The 17,434-nt window shown below is 39.1% G+C and overlaps 1 protein-coding gene and 1 long non-coding RNA gene across 3 annotated transcripts; one reads left to right on the forward strand and one right to left on the reverse strand.

Moving 5' to 3' along the window:
• Positions 1-88: 88 nt before the first annotated feature.
• Positions 89-7,734, reverse strand: LOC104926862 (ubinuclein-1). Of its 2 annotated transcripts, XM_027283409.1 has the most exons (15): positions 7,240-7,734; positions 6,263-6,367; positions 6,034-6,132; positions 5,522-5,653; positions 5,294-5,379; positions 4,447-5,023; positions 4,265-4,335; positions 3,387-3,516; positions 3,150-3,310; positions 2,445-2,549; positions 1,691-1,834; positions 1,535-1,585; positions 816-1,448; positions 479-490; positions 89-298 (listed from the first exon to the last, which is right to left on the reverse strand). In XM_027283409.1, the coding sequence occupies exons 1-13, from the start codon at positions 7,465-7,467 to the stop codon at positions 842-844; spliced, it is 2,496 nt and encodes an 831-aa protein (XP_027139210.1). In that variant the 5' UTR covers positions 7,468-7,734; the 3' UTR covers positions 89-298; positions 479-490; positions 816-841. The 2 variants fall into 2 exon arrangements, with proteins under 2 accessions (XP_027139210.1, XP_027139209.1); XM_027283408.1 differs by lacking the exon at positions 479-490 and having other exon boundaries at positions 89-371; positions 7,240-7,731.
• LOC109141467 (uncharacterized) lies at positions 1,337-2,368 on the forward strand. The gene is made up of 3 exons (XR_003463040.1): positions 1,337-1,460; positions 1,582-1,618; positions 1,908-2,368. It is a non-coding gene; the product is annotated as an uncharacterized LOC109141467 (long non-coding RNA).
• Positions 7,735-17,434: the final 9,700 nt, after the last annotated feature.

The following is a 17,434-nucleotide window of genomic DNA, read 5'->3' on the forward strand; positions in this document are numbered from 1 at the left end:
CATTGACTCTACTTCATTTATCAATAAACATTTAACATGCTTATAGCCCAGATATGACTCAATCTCATTAATACAAGCTCAAAACAAATGGCTGCATGTAAGCTCTTTATTATTTATTCATTCAAAGTAAACCATTTAGATTTCAAACAAAGCCTTGCAAATACAGTCAGTTAACAGGTTATTCTCCCAGGTAATTTAAATATCAGTAGTAGGTTTCTAACAAGGCTTTATCAGAAACACATACGGTGGGATGTCAGTTCACTTCTCAGTGCTGGGTCAGAACCACGAGTATCATGCGCCGTTTTCTTAATCTCAGATGACAACACACGACGACAGAAAGCACATCTCCGGCACAGAACCACAGTTTGTGTCTGCAGAGAAAAAGTCAGATTAATATTAATGCATTTACTTATTGAGTAGCTCATTTCCATGGCTGATTATGGTATCCCAATTCCTGCGTTCACAATCCCAACATGTGTCCATCTCCCATCTAGAAAGAAGATACAAACAAGACAATTTTTTCTATCCAAAGTTCCAAATGTGGATGATTATGATCTTATTTGTAGAGCCAAAATAAAATGTACATGTACAAAAAGTCTACAAAACTAAATTTAATGCAACTCAAATATTTTGTTTTGAGAAAAATAGCAGCATTGTCACGTTTTAGGCTAATTGTATAATATGCTGTATACAATAATATATTGCAAATACTTTGGAAAACTATAAACTGAGTGAACTTTAACATGTCTCTTGTGGGTAACCCAACTTTAATTAATTTAAGTAATTGATTGAAGTACAAAATAAGTAAAACTTACTGTATGTAAATCTGCACTGGGAGCTGTCATTGTATAGTAACCTCAGAGTCATCAGAGATAATCTGGACCTGGCCAGCATCCATGTGCCTGGATAAGTCTTCGATCTGCAGCAGCTTGGGCAAAACAACCTGACACACCTTCCCACTCAGTGGGAAACCAACTGGGCTGGACTGAGGAGGCGGAGGAGGAAGAGGAGGACTTTTAGTGTCCACCCCTAAGGTCCAGCGCTGGACTGAGTGTTTATATTTTGCGACAGCTGCCGCTAGGATCTCCTGTGATACTGAGAGAGGTTGCTCCCGTGATAGTGCTTGATCGGCAAGGAGGTTCAGAAGTGAATTTGTCGGCGCAGATGTGGCGTTGACTGGAGGTACGTTGGACTTCACGTGTGTGGAACCCTCATTTGCCAGGCTTCTGGTCTTACCCTCCACTTTTTTCAAGGCAGAAACTTCCTTGTTTGCAGCACCAAGTGACACAGAACTTGACATATTTGAGCTCGAGATAAAAATAACGTCTGTGTCTTCAGACAGTCCTTCCGGTGGTGGAGATCCCTGGAGAACGCTGCAACCATTTGATGTAGTGGGAGGACCACTGACAGGTGGCTGCTTCTTCTTCTCAGGCCTCACTTTCTTCACTCTGAGTGCACATGTGAGACCTTAAGCGAGTTATTAATTGGAAATCTTTCTACATTTTAATAAACAGGTTCAACTTTTTGTACTCACGGTAATGATGTAACGAGGTTTAAAATGTGCTTGCTCTCCCTTATCAGCATCCTGAAACAAGAAAGGCATGACTGTACAAAACAGGTAAAGAAGTTCTTTCCAAACTATGAAAATTAGGATGTTATGACTGAGTGGATGTGAACCAGTGTCACATACCTAGATTGCATCCACCCTTTTGGCCAAAGTGGTTTTATCTCATTGTCTAACAAGGTCTTAAGGTGCTCCTCCAGCTCCTGGCTTCCTTTCACTTCCTTTTTATATCTCTCCATTTTCACCGTTAACACATGACACAAGCACTCCCTGTATGAGAGAAAATATGATTATGTTAACATAAAGTAAAAAATATATGTGCACTCTGTCCCTGTTTTCACAGACCACAAAAGCCTGACTCTTACCAAAAGGTGAGAGCGAAGTATGAAACAATTTCAAATACATATTTTTACAAAAAAAAAAAATTAGGATTATACTGGGGTTCAGATGTTTTTAAATCAGATAATGTGTGTATGCGTTTCTATTTCTTACATGTCTTGTGGGCACAATTTGTATTTTTGCTGAGGCTGGCAGGGAGAGATAAAGTTCAACTGTATGTATAAGTTGAAGTTCATAACAGAACAAGGGTTGGAGACAGGTCAGGGAGGTGTCCTTTAAACAAGGGGAAAGTCTGCTGACTACTGATTAAGAGAACTGAGAAAGACGTTATGATGCTATCTGCATCTATGGGGAGGTGTCCGAGAGTGTATAAGAACTAACTGTCAAGGCTCTTCTGGGAGCCTTTCCTCTGTAACCCCTTTTGTGTGTTGCGCTGTTAAACGCTTCTTGTACAAGAATAATAAATTCAACTTAAAACTTTGAATCCAGTCTTCCTTATTGAGGGGTCATTTGAAAATTCTTTTAACATCACTTATCTGACCTGATTTCCTCGTTCCATTTGAACAACTTCTTAGGACCTCCTCTTTTCCCGCCTTTCTCCTCCACATTGTCCTCTGGTTTGCCTTCCATCTCCTCCTCCATTGCTCTGACATTGACATAACCAGTTCAAGATGGGCAAAAAATATTTACAGTAAGCCAAAAACAGGCAGACATGTACTGCATCCCATTACATATATTTAGATTTGTAACTGTATAGAAATGTTATACAACGTTCATGCCTTGTATGATACAAGGCAAACTAAAATTTGATACTTACACTTCACTATATGGAAAAAGATATTTAGTATTAGAAGTTAAAGTTTAATTCAATTAGGACATTTACCTTTATTGAAAACCCCTAATTCAGGATTAGATGAGTAAAAAGAGATACCACCTTTTTGTTTTAATAATGAGTAGACCAAATTTGTATAAAATAATTTTATAATTCAATACAACCGAATGCCACCTTTTACTAATCCTTTGTAGTTTTCAGTCATTGTTTTAGACATTTGGACACAATTATAATACGTCATATGTTTTGGCATGTATATGGTTTCCAAATGTCTTAACTCAATCTGTATGAAAGAATAGACTTCAATGAATTCATTTTAATGAAATTATCAAATGTTTAAGGAATAAAGTTCCTGTAAATAAATTTATTTTTTTTCCAGACTCATTACCCTCAAACATAAACTGATGAACTTACTTTGAAGTCTTGACTTGCTCATATACTTGGCAGGTTTCATGGAAACGTGCGAGCTGCTCGGGCATAGCTTTGCCAATGGCCATCTTAAGTTTGTGCATGGGGTCCTCCACATCAGGCAGTTCCTCCTTGCGCATGGGGTCCTCCACATCAGGCAGTTCCTCCTTATCAGTATCAAATTTAAGAAATGTAAATATAATATATAACAACTCACTTGCACAAACATTAGAACACACTCACCATGTGTGTGACTAACAGTTTCTTTACACGTTTGAGGAGTGTATCTCTGCTGCAGGGCAGGAAGGATGACAGGTGTGTGTACACTTTGGAACGCAGCTGGCCGCCCTGTTCCCGACACTGCAGCTCAATACTGGACAGAGACACAGTGAGATATGAATTGTGCACCATGTCCAATATCACTATAATCACGTTATCACAACTGATGTGTGAGACAGTACACATCACGCAGAAAAGGTCGCCCAGTAATCGCAGTTTTGTCCATCCAACTTCTAACCGCTTATCCAAGTGACCTCAAGAAAGACTGTGCACAAGATGAGGAGGGCAGCACCTAGTAGGCCAGTCTCACAGTCACTGGTGTATCAATTTGCAAAATGTGTAGGATGATTAATGTGAAGTACTTCATACTGCACTCATAAAAGGCATAATGCTGTACATGCAGTTCATTTATCATGATTCATTCTTATGATTGTGGAAAATCTGCACAAACATTTGCATCAAGCAGCAATTCGGGATATAAATCCCTCAAAGTAATTTGAGCAGTCAAGATGTTAGATATTTATGACTTGAATCTGGGCAGATTTGACCTGAACGTGAAGCAGTTTTGTGGGTCCACAAGAATGCACACATGACAGCGACAAGTGGTAACACACAATGAAACCTAGGAAATGTGCTTGAAAAGTGAGAAGTAGTGAGCAAACATGGATGTAGACATCGCAGGATAACTTAAAATGTTTTAAAAAGGTGAGAAATGCGTTTTGTTGAGAAACACTGAACACCTGGCAACACGTGTCTTTCTAGTGCCATCTGCAACACTCAAGCTGTTGCCCAGTACAGTAATTTTTGAGTTCATGAATGCTTTATGTAGTTGGTTGACTCACTCTAGCAGGATTGAGTTGATTTCTGGAGTGAAGAACTTTAGTTTTGACTCCCCCTCTGAGGTCTTGGCAGCCTGAAAAATTAGTGTATGTCATCTGTGCATCCGCCCTGCACTTGTCCATTTATAACAACATGCACAAAGAGACAGCTTCTCTTCAGCATACACAACAAAATTTAACCTCACCACCATGAGTTTTTGAATGTTGTCTTCCAGTCCTGGGGGAAGTCCCTCTGGCAGTGGAGCACACTGATGAGGCAGCATAGAGCTGTTTTGTGGCAGGAGCTGGACTTCTTCTGAATGAGGCTTCAGCTGTGAGTTCGTCTTTGTGATTGGAGGCCGAGCTTGAGTGAAATCCTCTGCATTGGGTTGGAAAAGCTGCGTCTCTGCAGCAATTTGAGGAACCAGTTTTGGTGATGACGAGGCCCCTTCACTGACATCTAATAAAGAGTCCAAATCGATATCAAAATCCACTGTGTTGGCTGCTTGGATAAGAGTGTGGTCATTGGTGGATCCAATTAAACTGAGGAGAGGGTCGGTCACTCCTGAGCCCCCGCCACCACCTGCATCTGCAGGGCATAGAGGGATTGTGGGTGCACCCATGATTGATGCTGCCCTCTGATTTGCTTTCTGCATCTCCTGTCGCTCCTTATCTTTTTCTCGTTGAAATTTCTTCAACATGCTGGTGACGCTTAACGCGCCAACAGCCTTTTTCTTCTTTTTCTTCTTCATCTCATCATTCAATCCAATCTCTGACAAAGTGCTACAAGACAAACACATTACATATCAGATCAGACAAAAGGGGATTTTATAACACTCGTCATATTCATACACTGATGGCAGCGGCTGCTATGCAAAGTGCCAACTGTTCATCGGGAATGATACACTGCTCCATATTAAAGTGTTCACGTCACAGGCATCAGGACAATTGAATTACAAGACAACTAGCTTTACCACCTCAGCTGTCCCATCAGTGAATTATTTTGAGAATCATTAAATAAACTAGAGGCAACATTGCGTCCATCAGCCTCACCTTGACTTTGGATCCACGTTGCTTTCTCTACCTTCTCTGCATGGCTTCTTCTGTGGCTTTTCCAGTCCGCCATGGATTTTACGTTTCTTAAATATTTGAAAATATGTCTTATCAGATATGGTGCACAAATCTGAACAACACTGTAAAATGTCTTGAATTGACATGTCTTCCCTGAGATTGATCCATTACAATACTTTGCATGCTTTGCTTTTTAGATGCCCTACTTACTTTCGAGAGCTCAGGTGTTTTCTCGTCTGTTGTGTCCTCCGTGTCAGAAGCCTGGCGGAACTGCAGCATGCCCGAATTGACATAAAAGCCACCAAATTTGGTTGTAATGGAGGCTGGTACAAATTCATCATACTACAGAGACCAGAAGAAATTTAAATAGATTAAGGAAATATTAAAATAAAGACAAAGACTGTGATCGTCTCTAAATGTCAATGTCATTGGGAGTTTAAGGGGAAAGGGGAGACAACGACCACATTTCTGTTCATAGAGAACTCCTCACGCCTCACAATGAGCCATTGCTTGGGCAGAGAAGATATCTGGTCAGTGGTGAACCACTAAAAAGTAATACATTCCCATAATTCCTAATAACTATAGTAAAAGCCAAGGCCTAGATACATCAAAACTGTGCAAACTCAACCCTACACTACAGGTCTTCAAAGATGCCGACATAGGAAATATGGATTGAAGACAATTTGGGGTAAATTCAAATGTGTGACTTAACACTGACTCACAGCCTCAGAGTTGTCAATGAATGAATCTTCATCATCATAACCGTATCCGATATCAATTAAGTCCTGAATGCGGTCCTTCTTTTTCTTAGGTTTGCCACCCTGCAATGAAAGGATATAAAAAAAGACTTTACTCCATGAGACAGTCAGTAAAAAGTGTCCAAATCTTGACATTATCTGTTTTATTTATCAATAATTTAAGTTTGCAAAAAAAAAAAAAAAAGCTACTCACATATTTTTCCTCCAACCTCTTTGCAATAGCAACAGCCTCATCGTTTTCTCTCTTTTCTTCCTCTTCAAACCTGCTCAGTGGGACTTCAACCTTTATGCTGTTTACCTAAAAAGACAAAGATAAAATTTCTACATTTCATTCTACACAAAAATAAAAACAGTTGGCATGGCCTGTATTGCAGTGTCCAGACCACATAAACAAAGACCAAATCATGACCAAAACCAGAGTGTACCGAGACAAGACCATGACTTAGAGGGGTCAATTCAAAGATCAGACAGTATACAGCTTGTTTAGATAGCCAATAGTTAACAAATCTCTTTGGGCTACATACTGCTGTGTATTTTGAAGAATTTAAAGATTTGTTATCTGATCTGTTTAAGAGTTTGTTACGTAAGATTTGGCTGACATCTCCTTTCAGATAACCACTTCTGGTGTGAAAGGTGTGAGGGGTGACAGATTAATTAGAAATTAGTTATTGGTTGATTCATAGCAGGCCGTTTTTTTTTTTTTTTTTTTTTTTTTTAAAAACACACATCACAGTAATTATATTATTTAATCAGACACTGCATAGTCATGTCAGTGATATCTTTGCAGCTGCATCTTGAAATGAAATCCTAAACCCTCTGCGAGACAAGAAAAATGCAGTCCGAGACCTTCAGTAAGTACTACAATCTTGAGCAGTGCAACAGTGCTGTCGTCAGATTTAGCTCAGTTTTAACTCACTTGTGAGAAATTCGTGCACTTCACTCTCTCAATTACTACCCTCCAATTCTAGTTTAAACATTATAATAAAATCTGAACATTTAAAACAGTAAAAACTGCAATTTTAAGTTATATTTACAAAGTCATAACATTTAAAACTAAACTAAAACGGCACATGATGTAAACAAAACAGTAAAAAAAAAAAAAAAAAAGGAATTAATTTAATCACTTTGTCTTGATTATTCAAACCGGAATAAGTCAGAATAAAACCTCACCTTGTTGTCGATGAGCTGACTGTAGCTGAACTCTGGGAAACTCCTTTCATCAGGCTCAAATAACGTGAGCACCAGTCGGACTGTGTCCGTGTCTCCAGGCTGGTCTGGACGGTCCTCTTTCACCTGCAGAGCACCTGACGGACACTTGGGTGGCGCAGCCGGTTTGTCAGAGGATGAAGGTACATCACAGGACAAAGTGGTCAACTGAACTCTCCGAGATTCAGCCATCACAGCTCATGACACATGCTGACTCTGCGGTTCGGTTTCTACAAGGCGGTTTTTAATTACGTAGAAATACAAGCAGGTGTGCTGGCATGCTGCTCAGCTGTGTCACCTGTACTGAGCGACAGCCAATCAAAAACACTGCTCATTCAGGTTTCCAGATACTGCTCCCCTTTTTCTGCCGGCTGGTTGAATGCAACAGAAATCCGCCTACCTGCTTCCTCTATAACCTCACTTATAATTCATATCGCTTGTTTTATCCGTGAAAAAAAGTTTACCATGGTAATTCATTTTAAAAGATGTTTAAATGTTTTTTTTTTCTGTGTGGCAACGTCCTGTGATCATCTTCTGGTTGCCTGGCAACCAAAAGTGAAGAATAATCTGCCATATAACTGCTAATCTATTTAAAATGTGCAATACTTGTTTTTACTACACCCTGGTTTATGTACAGGTGAAACGAAACATGTGACATGTAAATTAAAGAGCTCTAGATGTGGTGTTACCTGGAGGACAGAGCCAATCTTTGTGTGAAGCCAAGGTAACCACCTCCTCACCATAGGTTTATATATAAAGGTAGATAGCAGTCTAGCTTTAAATACACTACCTGATTTTGTTAAAGTTGTATCAAATCCAAAACTTGTCATCACAGTTGTATTGTAGTGGGTGTGGGTTAGGGATGCTTATATGACAAGACGAGATGAGATAGACTGATCCCACACTTGGTAAATTCATTTGTTACAGTAGCTCCTAGATCACAAGGTGGATAGAAAATACTTAAAAATAAGAAACATATAAATAAAATCTAAGATAGACTTTCAATAGAACAAAATAAAAAAGTTCTATACATTATATACAACTTTCAATTCAGTAATTTAACAGTGCTGAAGGTGTTAAAGAGTCTGTCAGCTGTTGGAAAAAAGGACCTGTGGTAGAGCTCCTTCTTACATGGTGGGAGGCCTCCAGTCTCATGCAGGAGGTAAGAGGAGTTGTCCATGATGGATGTCGGCTTTGCTAACATCCTCCTCTCTCCCACTTCCTCTGTGGAGTCTAGGGGGCAGTTCAGGACAGAGCTGGCCCTCTTGACCACTTGACGACTGCATAGAATAATGCCACCACAGTGTCATAGAAAGTTTTTGACAGAGTCCTGCACACTCCAAAGGACCTCAGTCTCCTCAGTAAGTGGAGACGACTTTGACCCTTTTTGTACAGGACATCTGTGTTGTCCGACCAGACCAGTTTATTGTTGAGGTGGATTTCAGATAAAGCCAGCATACAGGCTGACAGGAGATGTGATCCTACAACCACGTGGATGTGTCAGAAACACACTTTTGTCCTTAAAAGTTTTAGAGTTATGAATGCACATTGTGCAACAAACTATCACCACCCACACATTCAGGGGCCACAAGAACCCTGCAGGCTTAATGTTTGTCATGTATGTACTTTTTGGTAATTTCTTGCATATTAACATTTATGTCATCTCTATTTTTATATCATCATGTGTGTGTGTGTGCATTTATTTAGTCAATAGATATCTAATTTATTCTTATTTACAATATGTATGGAGGTATAGGCAACATACTTTGCATAGCACGCTATACCAATATACACCAAGTCATTTGATATCATTGATGTGTACCCATCCGTCCCTAGTCGATCCTCTGTGAAATGAAATGCTGTTGGTGTTTAGGATGAAAGTTCATAATTGAGAATTGTTCATGACTGGATGGCCATGCTGTCCTGCACTGTGACATGTTCACCACAGGGGGGTGATGGAGATCCACGAGGCTGTGAAAAGTGTACACCTATTCCTTTTCAAACATGTACGATTTAATTTGTAGGAGGAACTTAATAATTGAGTTTGTGCGTGTACACATTTGACCTGTTTAGTTTTTTGTACATTTCTGCCACGTTTTTTGATTTGTTTTTTTTTTGTTTTTTGCTTTTACATGTTCAAACTAAAATGTTCAAATCAATTTCAAAAGACAATGAATCCTTATCACACAAATACAGTTTACTTGATAGGTCTATATTTTTGTATGACAAAACTGTAATGTAACCATCACTGACAAGCTTTATTGTAGATTTTTTTTCAGTCGGTTAATGTTATGAAATCACTCTACAGACCTAATAGTATTCTTTCGTACAGAATCTTCTTGATTTGACACATTAAACTTTCTGCAATATGATAACCATATGCTCATTTCATAACAGATACAATTAAAACACAATTGACAAATAAACAACCTTCAAGTCAAGGCCAACTTTCAATTCCAGCAACTTAATCCTGAGGTGATGACCTGACATGAGACATGTGTCTGTTAAAGCAAAAGACTGTTTAAAAAACTAGATTGAACAGGAGGGTCAAAAAAAGACAACCAAATCTAAGTAGTTGTGTTAATCCTGCTCTTTTTTTTCATGCAGCCTGCACTCAGCCTGCAGAGAATTGACTTTGACAATTACAATAACGGGATAATTGCAATCTGTCACTATACATTCCGTGTTAGCATATCACAAAATAACCAATCCGAGCCATTCACTCCACACACACACATGTCCCTGATCTGCATAACACACACAGAACCCCGCTTTGTAATTATAAATGAATTTCACGGTGCGAGGCTTTTAATGCAAATAATATGGATCTTTTTTTCCCTCTGACCAACACTGACTCTCTCTGTGTTCGTGTGTGTATGTGTGTGTGTTAGTGTGTGTGTGTGTGTGTGTGCGTGCGTGACAGAGAGAGAGGATCAGATTGCGGGCAAGCTTTGTTTGACTAGCCTCCCCTCTCAGATGAGTTAATGGGATGGAAGTTATTTGCCACCCTGAGCTGACGATGCGAGGTCGAACAGAAGCGTTGAATTTAAAAAAAGGCGTCAATAAATGTGCTGGAGACAAAGAACTAAAATACACCCGAACAGGACAAAGACAGACAGATGGAGACTGCAGGGGTAGCCTCAGTCTGTGTGTGTGTGTGTGTGTGTGTCGTGGTCTGGTTGCTGACAGGGACCCCATCAGTGCGGGATCAGAGTGGGGAAATTGGAGGACAATGTTGGAAGAGGGGTGTGGGGGATAATTTAAAGCGATTGGGGAGGCGGTGTCCCAGAGGTGCATAATTCACTCATTCATTAACTAGACCAAACAAGAGCCAATATTAATTAACTCGTTCCTCGTGCCGAGGGCTCCCCGAGAAGCGCGTGCTTTGTTGTCAATTGGCCACAACAGTTCTTGGAAGTGAAGGCTTTAAAAACCAGAGCTGACAGGCCAGAGGGTGAAGGAGTGTGTTAAACCTCCAGTCACAGAGTGCCCGAGTGCAGATTTTTATATTTATAAACTAGTAAATTAAATAGGAAGCATTGGTTAAAAAAAAAAAAAAGTATATTTGTACTCAAGTACTGAACTGAAGTACATTTCTGAGGTACTTTACTCGAGTATTCCCATATTCTGACGCCTTTCTCTAAATGAACTGAGTTAAATTAATTTAAGCTAGAGATTTAAAATTTACATAGAAAATACAATATAGATTAAAAAACCCAACAGTTCCACCTTACTGCATTGACAATAATAACAGAAACATAATACTCAGAAAGCAGACAGTCTGCATAATTAGCACACTTTTGATGCTTTTTGTGTGTAAGAGTTAGGGGGCTTTATTCACAGAATATGGCAGAACTATGTTTCCGTTAGTGTATAGTCACCTGAAAATAAGAATTATTAAGTTATTGTTACCTTAGAATGAGAATTACGCAAACTGTGGGCCCTCATCCATGGAGTCCGCCATGTTGAACCACATTGTTTCTACAATAGCTCAGAATGAATGAACAAGCACTGACACCAAATAGGGCATTTTGTGTTCTTTGCATGTTTCACGGCCACTGTAGTTTCCCCTTCAGGCTAGGAAGCTGAGGGTTGCAATCTGCAACTAGACCACTCGATGTCATTAAATCCCACACACTTATTCTTTAAATAAAGTTTTAAATGTTGGCCTGTGAACTTTTTGAGTCTTTTAACATTGTGGTGTTACTTTTACTTCAATAATTCATTATAGAAAATCTTCAAGGCCTGATTACCAACCAGGCGAAAGGGGCAACAGCCCCAGGGCCCAATACCCCGAGGGGTTTTGCGTGTTGATATGTTTCTTATTTTACCAGAGGTTCAGGCCTGTGGCATCATCAGCCTTATTGATAAAACTGAGCAATCAGCTGTAACACTTGATTTATTTGCTTTACCTTTACATGCTAAACTGACAGCTGCAACACTACCTCTGTCCTTTAACTCAACACTCATATGTTTGAAATATCAGTGTATTGTCATGTGATCTCAACTATTTTGGGAGAGTGCATAATATGCATTATCAAATCAAAATATCAGCTGATTAGATTTATGTTGGTCCTATACCCACCTTACCTGTAGACCCTGTCTGGACGAGAGCCTCGCTGTCAAAATCTAGTTTTCAAAAATTTAGCTGATATTGTGCTTTGGTGGCACATTTTGCTAAATAAGTTTAATATCAAAGTCAAGATGCTACATAGCAAAATCAATGAATGAATAAATAAATAAATGAAAATACTGCACACATGGCCCCGATAGTGGGAGGACTCTGGGGTTAAGGAAATATTGTAGCTGTTACTCGTCTACATGTGGAAGACTGAGTTACTTTGGAGATATGAGTTAATAAAAAATTAGGTCAGCTTTGCTGCTTTCACATAAATGCATAATTAGCACAAGGATCATAATGGTCTTATATAAATATATCACTTTGTACCTGTAGTGGTACTTTTACTTCAGAAAAGGATCTCAGTCCTTATTTCAGCTCTAGATAACGCCTGAGGAGGAACTCCTCCTTCCCCTCTCCTCCACTGGGGGGCGCTCCTCCACTGAGCCTCGCTCTGCTGTCAGGCCCTGCTAACTTTGATTAAGGTTTAAATTGGCTGAATTTAATGAACGTTGCCTAATTAAGCAGGATAACAGCTTTAATTGATAAGTAATTATCTGCCACAAATTGTTATTAATTCTCCAGCTCTGTCTTATAGTGTACTGACTCTTCTCTGCCTCCCCTCCCCTTCTCTTCTCCCCCCTCCTCCCCTGCAACATTTTGTATTTATGTAAACAAGCAGTAGTAAACAATTAGACATATGTTAGGATGGGATATTCCTGAGGGTATCATCAGGCTGTGCTTGGACTGGCAGTTTATCTGGAATTATTTCACTCACTGACTGATATCTTTGAGCATTAATTGCTTAAACTGTTCTGTCATTTTGGCTGCGTGCCATCGACTGCATGCTGTCATGACTTGTGCAAAAAAGGCTGCAAGAAAAATAGCTGGTTGTTTGACTAATAAAGAGAACTGAATTATAATTATAGAGTACAAAAAGCGAGTGGCTTTAGTGCTTTAATATCAGGGTAATTGTGTTAATTCTTTCTCCAATAATCTTGCAACAACAGTAATGATGAAAAGTTGTAACCGAAGTGATTATCCACAGTTACATCTCAAGTTTTGTTATACAATTTTGGTCTTTATTTTATATATTGTACAGTGACAATGAATTAAATGTTATGATGCACCTACTTGTATGTGAGTAGATACTGCAGTTGTGTGAAAGAGATTTCACTTGACTGTGTTGAGCAGTAGAGTACAAACACCAACAAACACCAATTCATTCCTAAAGGAAATGTGAACAGCCATATCAGTCAGGTTACATCTTGAGGGGAAAATACCAGAATTTCAAGGCTTACTAAAAGAGAAGCTTGAAGAATACTTTATAGACTTTGAATCATCTAAATGTAACATTAAAAGTAGGGAGTCATAGAAATCACCACTCCTGATTCTGGATGATCTGTAGAGATCTGACACAGACACTCAAGTTCATGTGAAGTAGGGATGGAGGAATCAGAATGATGTGGTTGCTGGTCAGTTTTATCCGAGTGAAGCTCTGCACATCTGACTGAGCTGTAGATACATGTATACTTGCTGCAAAGTGCAAAGAAACATATAAAATTAGTCAAATACAATATGGACAAAGCCATGAATATGTTGGAGCTGAACAGCTGAATGTGGGTCAGTTTAACTCAGTAAATTATGGACAAACTGAATAAACTGCTGCCATCACGTAAAAAACAAACAGATGAAAACCAGCTTTGCAGGCGTTAACATTTTGTTAACCAGTGTTCAGTAATGCCTGAACTGATTGACTGTGTTAGAATAAAGAGCATAGTAGTAGCATCTCAATCAACAATCAGTGGGATAAAGTGCAGCCTACACATATTCTACCTGTTTTCTATCAATACACATGATTTTGTAATCCAAATGATACATAGACACCATTTGAACCCTAACAGGCAGTAGAAAAAAACATATTTGCATTCAATTAACTATATTTAAATACTACGTAATGGTGTTTGTACTGTAAATTGATATTATATTAAGTGTTAGGAAATATGATGACCCTGGAGAAATGAGAAAACAAAACATAAACCTTGAACTAATAGTTCATGTTTTGTTTTCTCTTAGTAAAGAACTGAGCACCAAAGAAAACACCTTTGTTTCAAACACCATCAGTCCTTTCATTGCAGTGCACAGGAGCCACTCTGACTAAGCTATTCATTAAAGTGATTTAAATGAGATGCGCGTGAACTTGCTTCCTAATTAAAACATCTTTTCTCGTTTACAGAGCGGCTTTAAGCTGAGCTCTTTGGGGGGGGGAGGGAGGGGGTGACTTTCTCCTCCTTTTCCTTCTACCCCTCCATCGTTTCACTCTCACCAGATGGTTTTGTTGGGCTCCAGTAGCCAGCCAGTGGCCGAATAGGCTGATCTATTCTTCCTCTGTGCTCAGATCTGAGCATTTGTTTTAACACCCCCCACACACACACACCCCAAGCTCCCCTTTCCCTCCCCTCCCTCCCCGCTCCAGATGATCAAGAGATCGAGAAGTATTGATTGGGCTGCTAAAATGTATATGCAAATACCTCGAGCCAGTGCGTGAAAAATTGGCGCCACCATTTCTCAAATTATATCATTACTATATTTTGAAAATGTTAATTTGCATAGTGGATTTCCCTGTGGGGTAGGGGGGTTAATTAGGTCTATTTCCGTGGCTCGTGCCAAGACAGCCAAGGAAAAAAGGGGGCGGTGAGGGGCTGGGAGGAAAGAAGGAGAAAGAGGGGGAGATGTGACTCGCTGATAACAATTAAAATGGCATTTTGGACTCTTTCAAGCATTGAAGATTTTTAGGATATTAAGCACGTTTCAGGAAAAGGTGATAAGTCACTTTTAATTGAAATGGAATTATCGCTCCAGAGGAAGTTTGGCTTTTCTTACACTCTTTTTAAATATATATGTACACTGGGAGACGTTAAACGGACTTCACATTTAATCTATCAAACAAGAGGTGAATTAAAGAAAAGTACTTTAAATCAATCACAATTTGCATTTCCTCCCAGTATTCTGTCAGAGGCACAATTACGCTCATAATTAGATCGAGGAAAAGTTTCTAATTGCGTGGAGAGAAGGAGCTAAAACGCACTCGCCTGGAAATGGGTTCTTTCCTATTCTAAATGATCAAAGCTTCCATTATGTGTCAGGATTTGTGGGTATAAAAAAAACAAAACATCAATACATTAAATCCCTTTACTTTTAATTGGAATCGCATCATTTTCCTGGTTTTAGGCTGCACAAAGCCCACTGCAGGATCAAAAACTGCCTCTCAACAATTAATTTAGATTAGACTCTTAATTATCAACCAATCGCCTAAATAATGACTGACTTCATTTCAGATAGTTAAAAATTAACTTGTACCAGTAATTGAGTAATTAACTCTCCACTGCTTCACCTTAGATTGCTAATTAAAAAATAAATATAACTTGATTTCTCATCTCAAGAGACATTTTGAGGGTTTTGTGGCTCCAAAGAGATTCTTCTGTGTAGTAACCTACGAGGTCAGAGTTTCATTTTTCTCGATGAGCCATGTTGGTGGTTTCTTGGACAACGGGGCACTTTCTTCTTATGGTTCAGTCTTTCCGTTTCCATATCTTTATGGCATTGTAAATGTAAGGAGGCCATGTATTCCCACAGGACAGCAACGTCAGGTGAAGTACAGTATGTTAAGGTCATCTTGGTCACCTTGTTTCTGAACATATACAGTTTATCTGAAGAACACACATGCAATGAGGTCTGAAATGATCTTAAAAACAAACTAATATGGTATATATCGTATACATAATAATCAGATAAATTCTAACCTAAACCTTAAATACTTCCAAACCTCATCTCAGATTAGAAATTGAATGAATTGCACAAGTTTTATTCTGGGAGCTTATTTGCTAATGAGTGATCACAAGTGTAGCTTTGATTCTTTAGATATATAGATGTATATGGAGTCTGGTGGCAGTGGTGGTCTGTAAATACGTATATGTTTCTGGGCTGGCAGGAAAAACGGACAAGAAAGTACAAGACTAAAACTTGTTCTTCCCTCAATACACAAAGTTGAGACGTTTGTTTAGCATAGATTAAAACCCCTGAACTCTCCCTGTGGAGCTGCTCAATGACCATCAGTATGAGACTGTAGCTGTACCGCACAGCCCCTCAGTGCTAAATGATTTACCTATAGCAAACTGTCTGTGGCCATAAATGGTAAATGACTGATAGCTGGCATAATAGATAATCTAACAAAAGTAAGAGTTTTCTGTATGTAGGCACAGCGGTGTGTTGAGCTAACATGCTTGCAGTGACAATGCCGACATGCTGTGATGATCTTAAGCTCATTTGCACAAATGGAAAGTACAGCTGAGGCTCATGGGAATTTAGCTTTGACCTGATGACAAAAAGTTAAATGACAGTATGTTATTATATTTGTCAAGATATTTATTTAGACCCCAAAATTTTACTTTATGGTGGTGCTAGAGGAAAAGTCAGAACTTCACCAAACTCATCAGGATACATCATCTGGGGATCATGAATGGCGGAAGAAGGTTTCTTGGCAATCTATTTAAGAGTTGTTAAGATATTTAAGTCTGAACCAATGTGGTGTGCAATACACCAACAAACATAAAAAACCCACGCGCCAAAGACGCAATAAATCATTTTGTTTGTTCAGTATGCTGCCTGATCGTCTTTAAGTCACCCACATGCCACACATAATGGTTATCTCCAGCGACCCATAAAGAAACGTGCACCAAATGTCTGTGAAGATTCTGACCTTCTGTATGCAACCTCAGTTTGGTGGCAATTTCAGGGTTTTTTCTAGGAAGTTCCTGGTTTTAATGCTGTACATGAACGGATGTCTATTAATTAGTAGTTAGTAGAATGATCTAGCTTATACAACAGCCTAGCTGTTTGCTGATACAGTAGTAGTTTGTTAATAATCATCACTCCTTAACCTACTATCACAGTTTGTAGAATTTACCATCGACATGCATGTTTGAAGTTTCAAAAGACTTTCAGGCCAGGGGATAAAATCTGTCACTTCTGAAGGACTTTTAGTTCAAGGGCCATTTTTCCGATCGCCTCAGCTTCATAGTGAATGAAGTCAGTGAAAAACAACCCAACAAGAGCTCATAAATATCTAAAAAATCAGGGAAGTGAACGTGACAATCAGACTGTGGAAACTGATCAAAGCTGGACCCTGTTTTGCTTGTGGTGGTAAAATGATTTACATAAGTCATCGAAATATGTGGAGTCTGAAAAACAATGTTTGTTCTTAAACATACAGACACAGGTCACTGCATGCTCAGGATAGTGCTGGTGGTCAAATAAATATGAAAAGAACCTCATATCAGCCAAATTCAACCTTTGTCCAAAGCCCAAAGTGCAGCTTTTCAAACATTTAACTAATGTCTACTGTTGTTGTGATAAGCTGCAGCGAGGTTAGCATGTCCAAATGCAATTCTTCACTGTTGCGCCCCCTTCAGGTTATTTTAATCATCGCGTAGGATTTCTGTCTGAATGTATAACCTACAGGTCTCTGCTGAAGGCTTAAGA

Source organism: Larimichthys crocea, chromosome X, assembly GCF_000972845.2.
Source record: "Larimichthys crocea isolate SSNF chromosome X, L_crocea_2.0, whole genome shotgun sequence".
Lineage (NCBI taxonomy): Eukaryota > Metazoa > Chordata > Actinopteri > Sciaenidae > Larimichthys > Larimichthys crocea.

Bases quoted from the DNA above. Each gene is read 5' to 3' on its own strand.
- LOC104926862 (XM_027283409.1), bottom strand. From the start codon at position 7,467: ATGGCTGAATCTCGGAGAGTTCAGTTGACCACTTTGTCCTGTGATGTA. The intron at 4,336-4,446 runs GTGAGGTTAAAT...CTAATTTTTCAG, and splicing joins ACATTCAAAAACTCATGGTG to GCTGCCAAGACCTCAGAGGG. The intron at 3,311-3,386 runs GTGAGTGTGTTC...GATACTGATAAG, and splicing joins AACTGTTAGTCACACACATG to GAGGAACTGCCTGATGTGGA.